The following is a 20911-nucleotide window of genomic DNA, read 5'->3' on the forward strand; positions in this document are numbered from 1 at the left end:
ACATCACTCCACATGTACTGATCACTAGGACTATATGGTATTAGACATCACCCCTCATGTACTGATCACTAGGACTGTACAGTATTAGACATCACCCCTCATGTACTGATCACTAGGACTGTACGGTATTAGACATCACCCCTCATGTACTGATCACTAGGACTGTACGGTATTACACATCACCCCTCATGTACTGATCACTAGGACTATATGGTATTACACATCACCCCACATGTACTGATCACTAGGACTGTACAGTATTACACATCACCCCACATGTACTGATCACTAGGACTGTACAGTATTAGACATCACCCCTCATGTACTGATCACTAGGACTGTACGGTATTAGACATCACCCCTCATGTACTGATCACTAGGACTGTACGGTATTACACATCACCCCTCATGTACTGATCACTAGGACTATATGGTATTACACATCACCCCTCATGTACTGATCACTAGGACTGTACGGTATTAGACATCACTCCACATGTACTGATCACTAGGACTGTACGGTATTAGACATCACTCCACATGTACTGATCACTAGGACTGTACGGTATTAGACATCACCCCACATGTACTGATCACTAGGACTGTACGGTATTAGACATCACTCCACATGTACTGATCACTAGGACTGTATGGTATTAGACATCACCCCTCATGTACTGATCACTAGGAGTGTATGGTATTAGACATCACTCCACATGTACTGATCACTAGGACTGTATGGTATTAGACATCACCCCACATGTACTGATCACTAGGACTATATGGTATTAGACATCACCCCACATGTACTGATCACTAGGACTGTACGGTATTAGACATCACTCCACATGTACTGATCACTAGGACTGTATGGTATTAGACATCACCCCTCATGTACTGATCACTAGGACTATATGGTATTAGACATCACCCCTCATGTACTGATCACTAGGACTATATGGTATTACACATCACCCCACATGTACTGATCACTAGGACTGTACAGTATTACACATCACCCCTCATGTACTGATCACTAGGACTATATGGTATTACACATCACCCCTCATGTACTGATCACTAGGACTGTACGGTATTAGACATCACCCCTCATGTACTGATCACTAGGACTGTACGGTATTAGACATCACCCCACATGTACTGATCACTAGGACTATATGGTATTAGACATCACCCCTCATGTACTGATCACTAGGACTATATGGTATTAGACATCACCCCTCATGTACTGATCACTAGGACTATATGGTATTAGACATCACCCCTCATGTACTGATCACTAGGACTGTACGGTATTAGACATCACCCCTCATGTACTGATCACTAGGACTGTACAGTATTAGACATCACTCCACATGTACTGATCACTAGGACTGTACGGTATTAGACATCACCCCTCATGTACTGATCACTAGGACTGTACGGTATTAGACATCACCCCTCATGTACTGATCACTAGGACTGTACGGTATTAGACATCACCCCACATGTACTGATCACTAGGACTGTACGGTATTAGACATCACCCCACATGTACTGATCACTAGGACTGTACGGTATTAGACATCACTCCACATGTACTGATCACTAGGACTGTATGGTATTAGACATCACCCCTCATGTACTGATCACTAGGACTGTACGGTATTAGACATCACCCCTCATGTACTGATCACTAAGACTGTACAGTATTAGACATCACTCCACATGTACTGATCACTAGGACTGTACAGTATTAGACATCACCCCACATGTACTGATCACTAGGACTGTATGGTATTAGACATCACCCATGTCAAAAGAACAGAAAAAATATAGGTGTTCAGGGTAGTGCATAAAAATAACTTTTATTTGGATCATTAAAAAAATCACCCAAAAACGTGTTTGATTCCAACACCATTAAAAATTGAATAGATGTAGACCATCAGGAGCAATAACCTTCCAGAATCGGAGGAGACGCTCAAACTGTGCCACAGCTAATTAGTAACTATGAGTTACCAAAATTAGCAGCATATCCTACCACTATTATATTGTACCACCGACGCGTTTCTGCCATAAATTTATATGGCGTCCTCAGGGAGGCATATAATATGTACAGAGAAGATATGTCAGATTGACAGGTTTTATGTATATACAATCGGTAAATCAAATCAAAAGTATTAAAGAGGTCCTTGGCGTAGGGAACAGGTCATCCATCTGCAATAACAATATTCTCCTATCCCTATAAATCCTGTAGGGAAAAGCAGCAGGTATATATATATATAACAAGACTCTGTCCCTGTATTATAGGCCAGGACTCTGTCCGTTGGTCGACCTGTAAGAAAAGCAAAAATACACTATTCAAGGTTGTGCCCTGCAGGAGAAAGTCTGGATCACGGATCATCATTGATCCAAAGTTTACTCACGGATCCCTGGTTCGCGGGGCGGGCGCGACAACCTGCTGTGGCGCAGGGAGCTGGATCCGTCCAGCTCTGTTCACTCCGGTGCGTGAACTGTCGGCGTCTGTCGTCACTTCCGGCAAGGGCCGGAGGTTATATGCGCGCCACTGCGCCCGTTCTCTGTGACGCGCTGAACAGAGGGGGCGTGTCCAATAAGGATATACGGTGGCGTTCATTCTGAAGCCTCCGTTCCGGAATATAACGATTTTAAAGTTAGGGCTTATAGGCCGTTTAGCCGTGCATCAATTTCTACATTCATGGGCACTGAGATTATTATTACATTACTGCATTGTTGCAACCAACCCCAGATTTCTGAAAGGCAATAAGTTGCGACAATTCATCTGAGATAAGGTTACTTTTATGTGAATGTAGCTGTCAGCATTGTGCATATAGTGCAGCATTAATACAGGAGAGAGAGGCGCCTAAATCTGGCCGATCCTTTAGGCCCACGCCTTGTTTCCGCCCCCCCTCCCTATAGGGACCCCTATAGATGGGGGTGAATTATAATTACCTCCCCCCCCCAGCTCTACAATACCCTTCACTATTACTCAGGACTTTATTTGTATACACCCCTTACTCATGACAGATTTAGGCGCCTCTCTCTCCTGTATTAATGCTGCACTATATGCACAATGCTGACAGCGACATTCACATAAAAGTAACCTATCTCAGATGAATTGTCGCAACTTATTGCCTTTCAGAAATCTGGGGTTGGTTGCGACAATGCAGTAATGTAATAATAATCTCAGTGCCCATGAATGTAGAAATTGATGCACGGCTAAACGGCCTATAAGCCCTAACTTTAAAATCGTTATATTCCGGAACGGAGGCTTCAGAATGAACGCCACCGTATATCCTTATTGGACACGCCCCCTCTGTTCAGCGCGTCACAGAGAACGGGCGCAGTGGCGCGCATATAACCTCCGGCCCTTGCCGGAAGTGACGACAGACGCCGACAGTTCACGCACCGGAGTGAACAGAGCTGGACGGATCCAGCTCCCTGCGCCACAGCAGGTTGTCGCGCCCGCCCCGCGAACCAGGGATCCGTGAGTAAACTTTGGATCAATGATGATCCGTGATCCAGACTTTCTCCTGCAGGGCACAACCTTGAATAGTGTATTTTTGCTTTTCTTACAGGTCGACCAACGGACAGAGTCCTGGCCTATAATACAGGGACAGAGTCCTGGCCTATAATACAGGGACAGAGTCCTGGCCTATAATACAGGGACAGAGTCCTGGCCTATAATACAGGGACAGAGTCCTGGCCTATAATACAGGGACAGAGTCCTGGCCTATAATACAGGGACAGAGTCCTGGCCTATAATACAGGGACAGAGTCCTGGCCTATAATACAGGGACAGAGTCCTGGCCTATAATACAGGGACAGAGTCCTGGCCTATAATACAGGGACAGAGTCTTGTTATATATATATATACCTGCTGCTTTTCCCTACAGGATTTATAGGGATAGGAGAATATTGTTATTGCAGATGGATGACCTGTTCCCTACGCCAAGGACCTCTTTAATACTTTTGATTTGATTTACCGATTGTATATACATAAAACCTGTCAATCTGACTTATCTTCTCTGTACATATTATATGCCTCCCTGAGGACGCCATATAAATTTATGGCAGAAACGCGTCGGTGGTACAATATAATAGTGGTAGGATATGCTGCTAATTTTGGTAACTCATAGTTACTAATTAGCTGTGGCACAGTTTGAGCGTCTCCTCCCATTCTGGAAGGTTATTGCTCCTGATGGTCTACATCTATTCAATTTTTAATGGTGTTGGAATCAAACACGTTTTTGGGTGATTTTTTTAATGATCCAAATAAAAGTAAATTTTTATGCACTACCCTGAACACCTATATTTCTTCTGTTCTTTTGACATATTTGAATGCTGGGTGGAATTACGCTTAAGCGAGGTCTGACGTGGGACCTAACATATTTACGTCTAGTTGATTATTAGACATCACCCCTCATGTACTGATCACTAGGACTGGCACAAAGGTGACTCATGAAATGCTGCAAAAATGTGCAAAACAATGTGTAACAATATGTATAATACAATACACTGGGGGAGGGGGCATATGAGGCGGGATGCAGGCGCTGGGAAGTGGTCTGGCCGGAAAGATCAGTCATTGTAGCAAAGGTGACACTGCTGTAAACAAGCCTGCGGGGGGCGCCAGAGAGCTCAGACTGCAGAGATCCACAGGAAACCGATACAACCGCCCCATACAGGGACGTACAAAGGTGAATAATATAGGTTACATAGGAGGCAGTATTATAGTAGTTATATTCTTGTATATAGGAGGCAGTATTATAGTAGTTATATTCTTGTATATAGGAGCAGTATTATAGTAGTTATATTCTTGTATATAGGAGCAGTATTATAGTAGATATATTCTTGTATATAGGAGCAGTATTATAGTAGTTATATTCTTGTATATAGGAGCAGTATTATAGTAGTTATATTCTTGTACATAGGAGCAGTATTATAGTAGTTATATTCTTGTATATAGGGGGCAGCATTATAGTAGTTATATTCTTGTATATAGGGCAGTATTATAGTAGTTATATTCTTGTATATATGAGCAGTATTATAGTAGTTATATTCTTGTACATAGGAGCAGTATTATAGTAGTTATATTCTTGTACATAGGAGCAGTATTATAGTAGTTATATTCTTGTACATAGGAGCATTATTATAGTAGTTATATTCTTGTATATAGGAGCAGTATTATAGTAGTTATATTCTTGTATATAGGAGCAGTATTATAGTAGTTATATGCTTGTATACAGGAGCAGTATTATAGTAGTTATATGCTTGTATACAGGAGCAGTATTATAGTAGTTATATTCTTGTATACAGGAGCAGTATTATAGTAGTTATATTCTTGTATATAGGAGGCAGCATTATAGTAGTTATATTCTTGTATATAGGAGGCAGCATTATAGTAGTTATATTCTTGTATATAGGAGCAGTATTATAATAGTTATATTCTTGTATATAGGAGCAGTATTATAGTAGTTATATTCTTGTATATGGGAGCAGTATTATAGTAGTTATATTCTTGTATATAGGAGCAGTATTATAGTAGTTATATTCTTGTATATAGGAGAAGTATTATAGTAGTTATATTCTTGTATATAGGAGGCAGTATTATAGTAGTTATATTCTTGTATATAGGAGGCAGTATTATAGTAGTTATATTCTTGTATATAGGAGGCAGTATTATAGTAGTTATATTCTTGTATATAGGAGGCAGTATTATAGTAGTTATATTCTTGTATATAGGAGGCAGTATTATAGTAGTTATATTCTTGTATATTGGAGCAGTATTATAGTAGTTATATTCTTGTATATAGGAGCAGTATTATAGTAGTTATATTCTTTTATATAGGAGCAGTATTATAGTAGTTATATTCTTGTATATAGGAGCAGTATTATAGTAGTTATATTCTTGTATATAGGAGCAGTATTATAGTAGTTATATTCTTGTATATAGGAGCAGTATTCTAGTAGTTATATTCTTGTATATAGGAGCAGTATTATAGTAGTTATATTCTTGTACATAGGGGGCAGTATTATAGTAGTCATATTCTTGTATATAGGAGGCAGTATTATAGTAGTTATATTCTTGTATATAGGAGCAGTATTATAATAGTTATATTCTTGTATATAGGAGCAGTATTATAGTAGTTATATTCTTGTATATGGGAGAAGTATTATAGTAGTTATATTCTTGTATATAGGAGCAGTATTATAGTAGTTATATTCTTGTATATTGGAGCAGTATTCTAGTAGTTATATTCTTGTATATAGGGGGCAGTATTATATAAATGATATCTCCATTTGTGGCTTTTAGTTAAGCGAGGAGAGTCCATGACTGATTTGTTCTCCTCTCTCCCCCCGTGTCGCAGTTTATAGGAATCAGTTTCAACCGTATTTCCATAGAACATGCAAACTATGTCTACATCCAGCAGAGAGAAACCTGACAGACACCTGGATATAAACGGGCTTCTTTGTGATGAAATCTACACCCAGAAGAGGTGACATGAGGCCGGGGTGGACGAGTCTTGGTGTAGAACATTTTATTAATGTACCACAAATTTAATATGATGGATGTGGCCACACACCCGTATGTTATACACGGATCTACCGCTACAACGGCTCATATCAAACCTGGAGTTTCAGCAAAGTTTGTTTCCTGTGAATTGATATTGATAGTGACCACAAGTTATACATAGGGGGCGGTATTATAGCATTACATAACATGCGTCCATGTGACCACAAGTTATACATAGGGGGCGGTATTATAGCATTACATAACATGCGTCCATGTGACCATAAGTTATACATAGGGGGCAGTATTATAGCATTACATAACATGCGTCCATGTGACCACAAGTTATATATAGAGGGCAGTATTATAGCATTACATAACATGCGTCCATGTGACCACAAGTTATACATAGGGGGCGGTATTATAGCATTACATAACATGCGGCCATGTGACCACAAGTTATACATAGGGGGCAGTATTATAGCATTACATAACATGCGGTCATGTGACCACAAGTTATACATAGGGGGCGGTATTATAGCATTATATAACATGCGTCCATGTGACCACAAGTTATACATAGGAGGCGGTATTATAGCATTACATAACATGCGTCCATGTGACCACAAGTTATACATAGGGGGCAGTATTATAGCATTACATAACATGCGGCCATGTGACCACAAGTTATACATAGGGGGCAGTATTATAGCATTACATAACATGCGGTCATGTGACCACAAGTTATACATAGGGGGCGGTATTATAGCATTATATAACATGCGTCCATGTGACCACAAGTTATACATAGGAGGCGGTATTATAGCATTACATAACATGCGTCCATGTGACCACAAGTTATATATAGAGGGCAGTATTATAGCATTACATAACATGCGGCCATGTGACCACAAGTTATACATAGGGGGCAGTATTATAGCATTACATAACATGCGGTCATGTGACCACAAGTTATACATAGGGGGCGGTATTATAGCATTATATAACATGCGTCCATGTGACCACAAGTTATACATAGGAGGCGGTATTATAGCATTACATAACATGCGTCCATGTGACCACAAGTTATATATAGAGGGCAGTATTATAGCATTATATAACATGCGTCCATGTGACCACAAGTTATACATAGGAGGCGGTATTATAGCATTACATAACATGCGTCCATGTGACCACAAGTTATACATAGGGGGCGGTATTATAGCATTACATAACATGCGTCCATGTGACCACAAGTTATACATAGGGGGCGGTATTATAGCATTACATAACATGCGTCCATGTGACCACAAGTTATACATAGGGGGCGGTATTATAGCATTACATAACATGCGTCCATGTGACCACAAGATATACATAGGAGGCAGTATTATAGCATTACATAACATGCAGTCATGTGACCACAAGTTATACATAGGAGGCGGTATTATAGCATTATATAACATGCAGCCATGTGACCACAAGTTATACATAGGGGGCGGTATTATAGCATTATATAACATGCGGCCATGTGACCACATTTTGCACAATACTGTGTTGATACATTACGATTACATGGTATTTGCAGAGACCAGTGACGCTGACCCCATGAGGTAGTGACTCAGCCCTCAGGAATAGGGTGCGGCGACCACATGGGCCGTATAGAAATATAACAAAAGACATAGTGTAGGAGGAGAGGGCCACTTACTCACAGCGACAATCTATATGACAAGTCACCTTTACCGCACATAATATGGATCCTGTACGGCTCTGTACACCAAGGTGATGGTCAATGGGTCAGACCCAGAGCTGACTTTTTAGTTGTATTTTTATTTTTTATTGCTACCTGATCATGTCCATTTACTAAAAGCAAGCAGAGATCTTGGAAACAACAGAGCTAGAACAGTGTTTCCCAACTACAGCTGTCTGGGCATGCTGGGAGTTGTCGTTTTGCAACAGGCATAGAAACCACGAGTGTCCTCTAAAGCAGTGGTTCCTAATCTGGGGTACAAGTACCACCCCCCCCCCCCCCCCCCAGGGGTACTTAGCAGTTCTCCAGTAAAAGGGAATAAGATGTATAATCGCAGGGGTCCCGCTGCTGGGACCCCCCCCCCCCCCCGTGATCTTGGTGTAGACCCCGGCATTCTGTGCCAGGTGCTGCCTCAGAGACGTGACGTCACAGCCACGCCCCCTCCCATAGACATGAATGGAGGGGGTGTGGCTGTGACGTCACATCTCAGAAGAAGCCCCTGGCACAGAATGCCGGGGGCTACACCGAGATCGTGGGGGGTCCCCTGCGATTATTCATCTTATTCCCTATCATTTGGAATACCCCTTTAAGTGGACAGAGCCACTTTAAAAGAAATGAGCCATGGTGCTTGGTCGGCTGACGTCACTGCACCGAGGAGCGGAGCAGGAGGACAGCAAAGGAGAAGCGCGGGCATCGCGCTGCTGTGGGCAGTAACTACCATTAGCCATAGCAATAGGTTCCCAGACCAGAGGAGCACCGAAGCGGGACAGTATAGGGACCTACCACTATATAGGGGGTCTTCAGCTAAATATGGAGACACAGAGGTGACAAAGCGGGAATCATTACTGTGTGGGGCAATACACATGGGGAGTTTGTTAATAGTTGGGGATTGTACTGTAGAAAGGAGCCTAAAATATTTGTTTGGCTGGTTCTGTGGAGACAAGTACTGGCCGGGAGAAATCTTAAAGGGGTAATTTTTACTTGGATTTTTTTCTTCAAATCAACTGGCGCCAGAAAGTTAAACAGATTTGTAAATTACTTCTATTAAAGAATCTTAATCCTTCCAGTACTTATTAGCTGCTGAATACTACAGAGGAAATTATTTTCTTTTTGGAACACAGAGCTCTCTGCTGAATCACGAGCACAGTGCTCTCTGCTGACATCTCTGTCCATTTTAAGAACTGCGCAGAGCAGCATATGTTTGCTATGGGGATTTTCTCCTGTTCAGGACAGTTCTTAAAATGGACTGAGATGTCAGCAGAGAGCACTGTGATCATGATGTCAGCAGAGAGCTCTGTGGTCATAATGTCAGCAGAGAGCTCTGTGTTCCAAAAAAAGAAAAGAATTTCCTCTGTAGTATTACTTTTCTCTGTAGGATTACTTTAATCTGCATAAATTAGTTCAGCTTTCCAAGGACTCTGGTTGCCTGGAAAAGTCCGGGATAACAGTCTTAGGTCTCCTAGGTCTGTATCCACTTTTTCCAGGCAACAGGGGCCCTTGGAAAGCTGAACTAATTTATGCAGACTAAAGTAATCAATAGCCGAGCTGCAAGGTTCCCTACGAGCCAATTTACTTTAAAGGGGTTTTCCAGGCCAAAACTTTTTTTTATAAATCAACTGGCTCCGGAAAGTTAAACAGATTTGTAGATTACTTCTATAAAAAAATCTTAATCCTTCCAATAGTTATTAGCTTCTGAAGTTGAGTTGTTGTTTTCTGTCTAACTGCTCAATGATGATGTCACGTCCCGGGAGCTGTGCAGTTCCTATGGGGATATTCTCCCATCATGCACAGCTCCCGGGACGTGACATCATCATTGAGCAATTAGACAGAAAACTTCAGAAGCTAATAACTATTGGAAGGATTAAGATTTTTTAATAGAAGTAATTTACAAATCTGTTTAACTTTCCGGAGCCAGTTCATATATAATTTTTTTTTTTTTTGCCTGGAATACCCCTTTAAGATCGCTCAACTCTAATTATCATTTTCATGACAGGAAGAATTGTCATAGGAACACAGAGCCTGCAGGTTGTGTTTCCAAGACAATGACGTCCAACCCAGCAACGCTCTGCGCGCGACGTCCGTCCGTCCATACAAAACCAAAGTAGGTGACGACTCCGACAACATTAGACGTGCGCCCCCTCCCCCGGTTATATAGCGGGGCTGCGGCAGGACTTACCAGCAGGCTACGATGCACAACGCTGTAAAGACGATGATCAGGATCGGGTAAGACGCGCACAGCAGACCATGGCGGTAGAAGGCCTGTGATATCTTCTCACGTAGCTTATCAGTGAAGGGCATCCTCAGATGCTGTCACCTGCGCCCCATCACGAAAAGCGCCCTCAAGGCTACTCCGCCGGCGTCCGACTGCTGCCGAGAAACATGGGCGACCTGCGGGAGAAGGAAGAGAAGACACGGTCAGGGATGAACGCAAAACTAAGACCTACAGCGGGGGAACTACAACTCTCAGCAGGCTCCAGCAGCTCTGGCATTAAAGGGATACTCCGCCCCTAGACATCTTATCCCCTATGATGTCTGATCGCGGGGGTCCCCAGTGACGGCACCCTAGACATCCGGTGTACGGAGCGAACTGGTGATGCGGGCGGAGGCTCGTGACGTCATGGCCACGCCCCCTGAATGCAAGCCTATGGGAGGGGGCGTGACGTTAGTCACGCCCCCTCCCATAGACTTGCATTGAGGGGGCGTGGCCACGACATCACGAGCAGGGCGTGAACATGACGTCAGGAACCTCAGGCGCTGTACCCAATGCTCTGAACAAACACTGGGTGCAGCAGGAAGTTCTCAGGGGGTCCCCAGTGGCCGGACCCCCCCGCGATCAGACATCTTATCCCCTTTCCTTTGGATCGAGAATAAGATGTCTAGGGGTGGAGTACCCCTTTAATTTTCACTTCTATTCAGTTTTAACAATGTCTTAAGTAAATAATTTGGAAACCATTAACAAGTATGAGAGCTGCGAGCGCTGATCACGTATCCGTTTGTTGATCTGCAGGGGTTAGAAGGGTTAAAAGAGCAAAAAAAGACACCACAGTGATCTACTAAAATAATGGGGATCAGTCACAACAAACCTGCCTGCTGATCATTTCCATGTATATATATATATTTCTGTCCTGTACGGGGCAAAAACTTTAAAGAAATATATTTGTGAAAAAAGCAAAACATTTTTAAAAATGTCACCAAAATACTGAATGTGAAGTCTGGTGCCAGAATACAGGACGCTCCTCTGGACTGATCATACATAATCCATAGATCCTGCAGCAGTCAGAGGAGAGGAAGCACGGGGGAGGGGAGATGGATATATCTGCAGGGCAGGCAGCTGTCACCACCCTACAGGTCCCTGCCTGTCTGTACTGCACTCAGGGGCCCCGGGGCCCTCTGGGCCTAAAGTCATTAATCTGTAAGGTGAAAAGTAAAGGAGACTCTGTGGGCAAAAGAGGAGATAATATAAAATATAATATATAATGTATTTATAACCTAGAATGTACCATAAATATGGCCCTCAATCATATAGACCAGTGTTTTCCAACTAGGGTGCCTACAGCTGTTGCAAAACTTAAACTCCCAGCATTACCCCCCCCCCAAATATTATGTCTTATCCTCCAGAGCTGCACTCACTATTCTGCTGTTACATCATGTCTTATCCTCCACAGCTGCACTCACTATTCTGCTGTTACATCAAGTCTTATCCTCCAGAGCTGCATTCACTATTCTACTGTAACATCATGTCTTATCCTCCAGATATGCACTCACTATTCTGCTGTTACATCAAGTCTTATCCTCCAGAGCTGCACTCACTATTCTACTGTAACATCATGTCTTATCCTCCAGATATGCACTCACTATTCTTCTGTCACATCATGTCTTATCCTCCAGAGCTGCACTCACTATTCTGCTGTCACATCATGTCTTATACTGAACACGTTTCTGTAGTATGTTTTGACCTTTGATGTGAGTGTAAAACAGCGATAATCACCAATTCACTGAATTCACCAACAAAGAAGACTCAGAGCAGGTGGTGATGGATTTATGGCCTCGGGACAGAACATTACGGAGTCACCTCCGAGATAATCACAGAACAGGACACAGAGAGGAGACGGGACAGAACATTACAGTCACCTCCCAGATTAGCACAGAAAAGGTACATAGGACACAGAGCAGAAGACGAAACAGAACATTACAGTCACCTCCGAGATTATCACAGAACAGGAACATAGGACACAGAGCAGAGGAGTCAGGACAGAACATTACAGTCACCTCCGAGATAATCACAGAACAGGAACATAGGACACAGAGCAGAAGACGGGACAGAACATTACAGTCACCTCCCAGATTATCACAGAACAGGAACATAGGACACAGAGCAGAAGACGGGACAGAACATTACAGTCACCTCCCAGATTATCACAGAACAGGAACATAGGACACAGAGCAGAAGACGAGACAGAACATTACAGTCACCTCCCAGATTATCACAGAACAGGAACATAGGACACAGAGCAGAAGACGGGACAGAACATTACAGTCACCTCCGAGATAATCACAGAACAGGAACATAGGACACAGAGCAGAAGATGGGACAGAACATTACAGTCACCTCCGAGATTATCACAGAACAGGAGATACAGGACACAGAGCAGAAGACGGGACAGAACATTACAGTCACCTCCCAGATTATCACAGAACAGGAGATACAGGACACAGAGCAGAAGACGAGACAGAACATTACAGTCACCTCCGAGATTATCAAACACCAGGAACATAGGACACAGAGCAGAAGACGGGACAGAACATTACAGTCACCTCCGAGATAATCACAGAACAGGAACATAGGACACAGAGCAGAAGACGGGACAGAACATTACAGTCACCTCCCAGATTATCACAGAACAGGAACATAGGACACAGAGCAGAAGACGAGACAGAACATTACAGTCACCTCCCAGATTATCACAGAACAGGAACATAGGACACAGAGCAGAAGACGGGACAGAACATTACAGTCACCTCCGAGATAATCACAGAACAGGAGATACAGGACACAGAGCAGAAGACGGGACAGAACATTACAGTCACCTCCGAGATTATCACAGAACAGGAGATACAGGACACAGAGCAGAAGACGGGACAGAACATTACAGTCACCTCCCAGATTATCACAGAACAGGAACATAGGACACAGAGCAGAAGACGAGACAGAACATTACAGTCACCTCCGAGATAATCACAGAACAGGAGATACAGGACACAGAGCAGAAGACGGGACAGAACATTACAGTCACCTCCGAGATTATCACAGAACAGGAGATACAGGACACAGAGCAGAAGATGGGACAGAACATTACAGTCACCTCCCAGATTATCACAGAACAGGAGATACAGGACACAGAGCAGAAGACGAGAAAGAACATTACAGTCACCTCCGAGATTATCACAGAACAGGAACATAGGACACAGAGCAGAAGACGGGACAGAACATTACAGTCACCTCCCAGATTATCACAGAACAGGAGATACAGGACACAGAGCAGAAGACGAGAAAGAACATTACAGTCACCTCCGAGATTATCACAGAACAGGAACATAGGACACAGAGCAGAAGACGGGACAGAACATTACAGTCACCTCCGAGATAATCACAGAACAGGAACATAGGACACAGAGCAGAAGACGAGACAGAACATTACAGTCACCTCCGAGATTATCAAACACCAGGAACATAGGACACAGAGCAGAAGACGGGACAGAACATTACAGTCACCTCCGAGATAATCACAGAACAGGAACACAGGACACAGAGAAGAAGACAGGACAGAACATTACAGTCACCTCCCAGATTATCACAGAACAGGAACATAGGACACAGAGCAGAAGACGAGAAAGAACATTACAGTCACCTCCGAGATTATCACAGAACAGGAGATACAGGACACAGAGCAGAAGATGAGACAGAACATTACAGTCACCTCCGAGATTATTAAACACCAGGAACATAGGACACAGCAGAAGACGGGACAGAACATTACAGTCACCTCCGAGATTATCACAGAACAGGAACATAGGACACAGAGCAGAAGACGAGACAGAACATTAGTCACCTCCCAGATTATCACAGAACAGGAACATAGGACACAGAGCAGAAGACGAGACCGAACATTATAGTCACCTCCGAGATTATCACAGAACAGGAACATAGGACACAGAGCAGAAGACGAGACAGAACATTACAGTCACCTCCAAGATTATCACAGAACAGGAACATAGGACACAGAGCAGAAGACGAGACAGAACATTACAGTCACCTCCAAGATTATCACAGAACAGGAACATAGGACACAGAGCAGAAGACGAAACCAGAAAATGTTCTCAAAAAGATCCATCATCCTTTGCCCTGCATCACTGATCACCTGACAATAGTTTGTGCAACAGGAGGTCAATTCTTGTGTAATGTGTATGGCGGTGGAGGAGTCAGGCAACTATGTGGACTGCACCAGCAGAATAGTGAGTGCAGCTCTGGAGTATAATACAGGATATACTAAGGATCAGTACAGGATAAGTAATGTATGTACACAGTGACCTCACCAGCAGAATAGTGAGTACAGCTCTGGAGTATAATACAGGATATAACTCAGGATCCGTACAGGATAAGTAATGTAATGTATGTACACAGTGACCCCACCAGCAAAATAGTGAGTACAGCTCTGGAGTATAATACAGGATATACTCAGGATCAGTACAGGATAAGTAATGTAATGTATGTACACAGTGACCTTACCAGCAGAATAGTGAGTACAGCTCTAGAGTATAATACAGGATATAACTCAGGATCAGTACAGGATAAGTAATGTAATGTATATACACTGTGACCTCACCAGCAGAATAGTGAGTACAGCTCTGGGGTATAATACAGGATATAACTCAGGATCAGTACAGGATAAGTAATGTAATGTATGTACACAGTGACCCCACCAGCAGAATAGTGAGTACAGCTCTGGGGTATAATACAGGATATAACTCAGGATCTGTATGGGATAAGTAATGTAATGTATGTACACAGTGATCTCACCAGCAGAATAGTGAGTACAGCTCTGGAGAATAATATAGGATATAACTCAGGATCAGTAATGTATGTATATGGTGACCCAGTAACCTGTATAATAGTCGTCTCTGATCAGTTCATCCACTATGGAGGGGACGTTCGGTCACATATTAGAAGCAGAAGTGAGATCAGACATCTGATTCCGCTGCCTCCGAGCGCACGAGCAAAACCACAAGACGACTCATTCTTGGTAAATTAATAGTTTCCGGTCTCTGGTCAAACATTCACTTCATGGCCCTCACTATCATCCCTATAACCCGTACTCCGCCGCTCTCACACCTTCCTGTTATTTTTCTTCCCGCCCTGTAATTCAGTACAGGACAATAAACAGTGAGGAACACGCTGAGCTCTGCTACATATAGCAATACAGAGCGACACTGTGTCAGGCGTCTTAAAGGGACACTACAGTATATTCACAGAGTCAGTCCTCATCCATAATGAATGGTCTCTGTATGTGACTGGGTGTAGTGCGGCCCCCCCTATGCAGCATCATGTTAGTATGAGCGCCCCCTGGTGATCACGGCCATCATGACCAGTCAGGGGAGTATGATGTCCACAGACGGCTGAGTATCCACCCACAGTGAGGACATTACAGCAAGTGATCGGTCGCCATGGACAAGGCGAGGAGTGCGGTCATATAACAATCACACGGACACATGTAAACACGTATCCTCCCGTGACACACACCGCAGTCACATGACCGGGAGAGCCCTGATGTCTGGTAAGGAGTTGGCCGGCGGCCAAGTGACAAAGGATCCTCCTGTACAAGACAGAACCGTCGCCCTACGGCAAAACACGGCGAGAACCCAAAATAGTCACAGAGCGGAAACAGTGTCCAGAGCGCGGCAGACAGGACGATACTCAATAAAAGTAATGCTATACAGGACGATACGTAATAAAAGTAATGTTATACAGGACGATACGTAATAAAAGTAATGTTATACAGGACGATACGTAATAAAAGTAATGTTATACAGGGAGATATGTAATAAAAGTAATGTTATACAGGGAGATATGTAATAAAAGTAATGTTATACAGGGAGATACTCAATAAAAGTAATGTTATACAGAGAGATACTCAATAAAAGTAATGTTATACAGAGAGATATGTAATAAAAGTAATGTTATACAGAGAGATATGTAATAAAAGTAATGTTATACAGGACGATACGTAATAAAAGTAATGTTATACAGGGAGATACGTAATAAAAGTAATGTTATACAGGACGATACGTAATAAATGTAATGTTATACAGGACGATACGTAATAAAAGTAATGTTATACAGGGAGATATGTAATAAAAGTAATGTTATACAGGACGATACGTAATAAATGTAATGTTATACAGGACGATACGTAATAAAAGTAATGTTATACAGGGAGATATGTAATAAAAGTAATGTTATACAGGACGATACGTAATAAAAGTAATGTTATACAGGACGATATGTAATAAAAGTAATGTTATACAGGGAGATATGTAATAAAAGTAATGTTATACAGGGAGATACTCAATAAAAGTAATGTTATACAGAGAGATACTCAATAAAAGTAATGTTATACAGAGAGATACTCAATAAAAGTAATGTTATACAGGGAGATATGTAATAAAAGTAATGTTATACAGAGCGATACGTAATAAAAGTAATGTTATACAGGACGATACGTAATAAAAGTAATGTTATACAGGGAGATACGTAATAAAAGTAATGTTATACAGGGAGATATGTAATAAAAGTAATGTTATACAGGACGATATGTAATAAAAGTAATGTTATACAGAGAGATATGTAATAAATGTAATGTTATACAGAGAGATACTCAATAAAAGTAATGTTATACAGAGAGATACTCAATAAAAGTAATGTTATACAGAGAGATACTCAATAAAAGTAATGTTATACAGGGAGATATGTAATAAAAGTAATGTTATACAGGACGATACTCAATAAAAGTAATGTTATACAGGACGATATGTAATAAAAGTAATGTTATACGTAATAAAAGTAATGTTATACAGGGAGATACGTAATAAAAGTAATGTTATACAGGGAGATATGTAATAAAAGTAATGTTATACAGGGCGATATGTAATAAAAGTAATGTTATACAGAGCGATACGTAATAAAAGTAATGTTATACAGGACGATACGTAATAAAAGTAATGTTATACGTAATAAAAGTAATGTTATACAGGGAGATACGTAATAAAAGTAATGTTATACAGGGAGATATGTAATAAAAGTAATGTTATACAGGGCGATATGTAATAAAAGTAATGTTATACAGAGCGATACGTAATAAAAGTAATGTTATACAGAGAGATATGTAATAAATGTAATGTTATACAGGACGATACGTAATAAATGTAATGTTATACAGGACGATACGTAATAAAAGTAATGTTATACAGGGAGATACGTAATAAAAGTAATGTTATACAGGGAGATATGTAATAAAAGTAATGTTATACAGGGAGATACGTAATAAAAGTAATGTTATACAGGGAGATACGTAATAAAAGTAATGTTATACAGGGACGATATGTAATAAATGTAATGTTATACAGGACGATACGTAATAAAAGTAATGTTATACAGAGAGATATGTAATAAAAGTAATGTTATACAGGACGATACGTAATAAAAGTAATGTTATACAGGACGATACGTAATAAAAGTAATGTTATACAGAGAGATATGTAATAAAAGTAATGTTATACAGGACGATACGTAATAAAAGTAATGTTATACAGGACGATATGTAATAAAAGTAATGTTATACAGGGAGATACGTAATAAAAGTAATGTTATACAGGACGATACGTAATAAATGTAATGTTATACAGGGAGATATGTAATAAAAGTAATGTTATACAGGACGATACGTAATAAAAGTAATGTTATACAGGGAGATATGTAATAAAAGTAATGTTATACAGGGACGATATGTAATAAATGTAATGTTATACAGGACGATACGTAATAAAAGTAATGTTATACAGAGAGATATGTAATAAAAGTAATGTTATACAGGACGATACGTAATAAAAGTAATGTTATACAGGACGATACGTAATAAATGTAATGTTATACAGGACGATACGTAATAAAAGTAATGTTATACAGAGCGATATGTAATAAATGTAATGTTATACAGGACGATACGTAATAAAAGTAATGTTATACAGGGACGATATGTAATAAATGTAATGTTATACAGGGAGATACGTAATAAAAGTAATGTTATACAGGACGATACGTAATAAAAGTAATGTTATACAGAGAGATATGTAATAAAAGTAATGTTATACAGGACGATACGTAATAAAAGTAATGTTATACAGGGAGATATGTAATAAAAGTAATGTTATACAGGGAGATATGTAATAAAAGTAATGTTATACAGGATGATACTCAATAAAAGTAATGTTATACAGGGAGATATGTAATAAAAGTAATGTTATACAGGGCGATATGTAATAAAAGTAATGTTATACAGGGAGATACGTAATAAAAGTAATGTTATACAGGGAGATATGTAATAAAAGTAATGTTATACAGGGACGATATGTAATAAATGTAATGTTATACAGGACGATACGTAATAAATGTAATGTTATACAGGACGATACGTAATAAAAGTAATGTTATACAGGATGATATGTAATAAAAGTAATGTTATACAGGGAGATATGTAATAAAAGTAATGTTATACAGGGAGATATGTAATAAAAGTAATGTTATACAGGGCGATATGTAATAAAAGTAATGTTATACAGGGAGATATGTAATAAAAGTAATGTTATACAGGGAGATATGTAATAAAAGTAATGTTATACAGGGAGATATGTAATAAATGTAATGTTATACAGGACGATATGTAATAAAAGTAATGTTATACAGGGAGATATGTAATAAAAGTAATGTTATACAGGGACGATATGTAATAAATGTAATGTTATACAGGACGATACGTAATAAATGTAATGTTATACAGGACGATACGTAATAAATGTAATGTTATACAGAGAGATATGTAATAAAAGTAATGTTATACAGGACGATACGTAATAAAAGTAATGTTATACAGGACGATACGTAATAAAAGTAATGTTATACAGAGAGATATGTAATAAAAGTAATGTTATACAGAGAGATATGTAATAAAAGTAATGTTATACAGGACGATATGTAATAAAAGTAATGTTATACAGGATGATACGTAATAAAAGTAATGTTATACAGGGACGATATGTAATAAATGTAATGTTATACAGGACGATACGTAATAAATGTAATGTTATACAGGACGATACGTAATAAAAGTAATGTTATACAGGGCGATATGTAATAAAAGTAATGTTATACAGAGCGATACGTAATAAAAGTAATGTTATACAGGGAGATACTCAATAAAAGTAATGTTATACAGGACGATACGTAATAAAAGTAATGTTATACAGGACGATACGTAATAAAAGTAATGTTATACAGGATGATACTCAATAAAAGTAATGTTATACAGGACGATACGTAATAAATGTAATGTTATACAGGACGATACGTAATAAAAGTAATGTTATACAGGGAGATACGTAATAAAAGTAATGTTATACAGGGACGATACTCAATAAAAGTAATGTTATACAGGGAGATATGTAATAAAAGTAATGTTATACAGGGAGATATGTAATAAAAGTAATGTTATACAGGGCGATATGTAATAAAAGTAATGTTATACAGGGAGATACGTAATAAAAGTAATGTTATACAGGGACGATACGTAATAAATGTAATGTTATACAGGACGATACGTAATAAATGTAATGTTATACAGGGAGATATGTAATAAAAGTAATGTTATACAGGGACGATATGTAATAAATGTAATGTTATACAGGGCGATATGTAATAAAAGTAATGTTATACAGGGAGATATGTAATAAAAGTAATGTTATACAGGGAGATATGTAATAAAAGTAATGTTATACAGGACGATACGTAATAAAAGTAATGTTATACAGAGAGATATGTAATAAAAGTAATGTTATACAGGGAGATATGTAATAAAAGTAATGTTATACAGGACGATACGTAATAAAAGTAATGTTATACAGGACGATACGTAATAAAAGTAATGTTATACAGAGAGATATGTAATAAAAGTAATGTTATACAGGGAGATATGTAATAAAAGTAATGTTATACAGGACGATACGTAATAAAAGTAATGTTATACAGGGAGATATGTAATAAAAGTAATGTAATAAAAGTAATGTTATACAGGGAGATATGTAATAAAAGTAATGTTATACAGAGCGATATGTAATAAATGTAATGTTATACAGGACGATACGTAATAAAAGTAATGTTATACAGGGAGATATGTAATAAAAGTAATGTTATACAGGACGATACGTAATAAAAGTAATGTTATACAGGGAGATATGTAATAAAAGTAATGTAATAAAAGTAATGTTATACAGGGAGATATGTAATAAAAGTAATGTTATACAGA

The 20911-nt window shown here is 39.7% G+C and overlaps 1 protein-coding gene across 1 annotated transcript in view; it reads right to left on the reverse strand.

Moving 5' to 3' along the window:
* Positions 1-15669, reverse strand: part of SCAP (SREBF chaperone) — a gene marked incomplete at its 5' end in the record, with an annotated part of 61680 nt that extends 46011 nt beyond the window's left edge. The window contains 2 exon segments of the mRNA XM_056518753.1: positions 10456-10667; positions 15442-15669. Coding sequence (XP_056374728.1) covers positions 10456-10577 — 122 coding nt within the window.
* Between the last annotated feature and the right edge of the window lie 5242 nt (positions 15670-20911).

Source organism: Hyla sarda, chromosome 5 (genome assembly GCF_029499605.1).
Source record: "Hyla sarda isolate aHylSar1 chromosome 5, aHylSar1.hap1, whole genome shotgun sequence".
Classification (NCBI taxonomy): domain Eukaryota; kingdom Metazoa; phylum Chordata; class Amphibia; order Anura; family Hylidae; genus Hyla; species Hyla sarda.